At 59.8% G+C, this 1,695-nt stretch overlaps 1 protein-coding gene across 1 annotated transcript in view; it reads right to left on the reverse strand.

The window, feature by feature from the left end:
- MCM2 (minichromosome maintenance complex component 2) overlaps positions 1-671 on the reverse strand; it is a 22,295-nt gene extending 21,624 nt beyond the window's left edge. The window contains exon 1 of the mRNA XM_059388301.1: positions 553-671. Coding sequence (XP_059244284.1) covers positions 553-671 — 119 coding nt within the window. The remainder of the gene's footprint in view (positions 1-552) is intronic.
- Positions 672-1,695: the final 1,024 nt, after the last annotated feature.

Consider the following 1,695-nt stretch of genomic DNA (forward strand, 5'->3'; position numbering starts at 1 on the left):
GGAGGGGAAAAACAATAAATAAAACAGAGGGACAAAAAACCACTACAATAATACGTGGCCGAAGATGCGGGGCCTTATCCATCTTGTATTAAACCCAGCGCCAAACACAGGGAGGGAGCCCCACAAACATTTGCGGAGTGAGTAAATGATAGTGGCCAAGTCGGCCACTGAGCGCGGGTTACGGAATTCGGGGCTCCCAGCTTGGAGGGCAGAGAAGAGGAGGCATTCCCCGAATCCCCGGGGATTCGAGCGGTTTGGGGGTCCGCAAGGGAGCAGTATGGGAGAAAAATCCGCTTCAAACCAGAGCCCAGGGACCCAATCCCATCTGGAGGCCCGATCCGGACGGGGCGGAATAGGGTGAGGGCCTGAGGACTAGAAGCGCGCAGCCCCTCGCCCCGGGTCCCGGCGCGCGCCCGGCCCGCCCACGCCCCCGGCCCCCGGCCCCCGCGGACAAGCAGACTCGCCAGGACCAGCCGCCGGCCCCCACCCGCGCCTGCGCCTCCGTCCCGCACGGCAGGCCCGCAGCCCGCCGGGGAAACCCCGCGCGCTCACCGCCATCGCAGCAGTACCACGCTCCCCGCCGGCACTCCAGCAACAACCAGTTTTCGCGCGAAAACCGGCTCACGTGACCCTCCGGAGCCCGGTAGGCGACTCAGGAAACACTGCGTCATGACGTCAGCCTCATCTGCGTGCCCCGCCCACGCCTCCCAGGATCCCCCGCCCCTCCCAGCCTTGGCGCGCGAGTCGGGGAACCTCAGCGCGGCTTTGACCTCCAGCCAGGGGGCGGTGGGGACCAGCCTCGCCTGCTGCCGCCGTGACCTCGCTCGCCCTGTGGCCTTTTTACAGAGGAGGCAGCTGAGGCCTGTTTTCTGAGGTCTCATCAGCCGCAGGTCTCTTTTAACTACTCCGGAAGCTCTCAGGCTGAATTCTTAGAGCGCCCAAACAGCCCCAGGATTGTCGGCCACAGTTTGATATTCCAGTGGGAGCTGTTTTCACAGAGGAAAGCAGAGATGCAGAGGCGGTCCAGACAGAAAGAACGTCATTTGTAAAGATGGAGAGAGCCTGGCACAGCGGGGATCTCTGAGCAAGTCTGTAGTTTGGGTTAAACAGCTTGTGATGGAAATCTCTCAGGTTGCTCCTGGGTGGTGGTGGATTGACCCAAGCTGTGAGCTGTGGCGGCTGTTCTTTCTCCAACTACACCAGCACCTCAGGCTAGGGCAGGGCCCCTGGTGAGGAGGGTGGGGCTGGATGTCCGTCAGTCCCTGTACTTCTGTGCGGACCCAGCATCTCTGGATGGAATCCCGTGTAGGTGCGGGAGGGATCGTGAGCACTGGAAATATCCAAGAACATTTAGGAGATAGAATCTACTGGCGTTGGGTATTAAGGACAGCAAAAGGGCAGGAAGACATCCAGCAAGACACCAGGATTCTGACTCGGGAGAGGGGTGGATGATGGCACCACTTGAGATGGGGAGTGCGGGAGGGAAAGAGGAAAAGTTTGTATCCGACTGTGTTGTTTTGGGGGGAAAGAGGAGAAGTTTGTTTCTGGCTGTGTTAAACATGGGCCCTGAGTAGAGATATCCAGGAGGCCATTCAGTGTTCAGGTCTGGGGCTTGAGAGAGGGTTCAGGCGGTGGTTGTTGATCATTTGGAGAGTGGATGGACCGCCCAGGGAGTGAGTGCAGTGAGAAGAGAAG

This window comes from Mustela nigripes, chromosome 2 (assembly GCF_022355385.1).
Source record: "Mustela nigripes isolate SB6536 chromosome 2, MUSNIG.SB6536, whole genome shotgun sequence".
NCBI lineage: Eukaryota > Metazoa > Chordata > Mammalia > Carnivora > Mustelidae > Mustela > Mustela nigripes.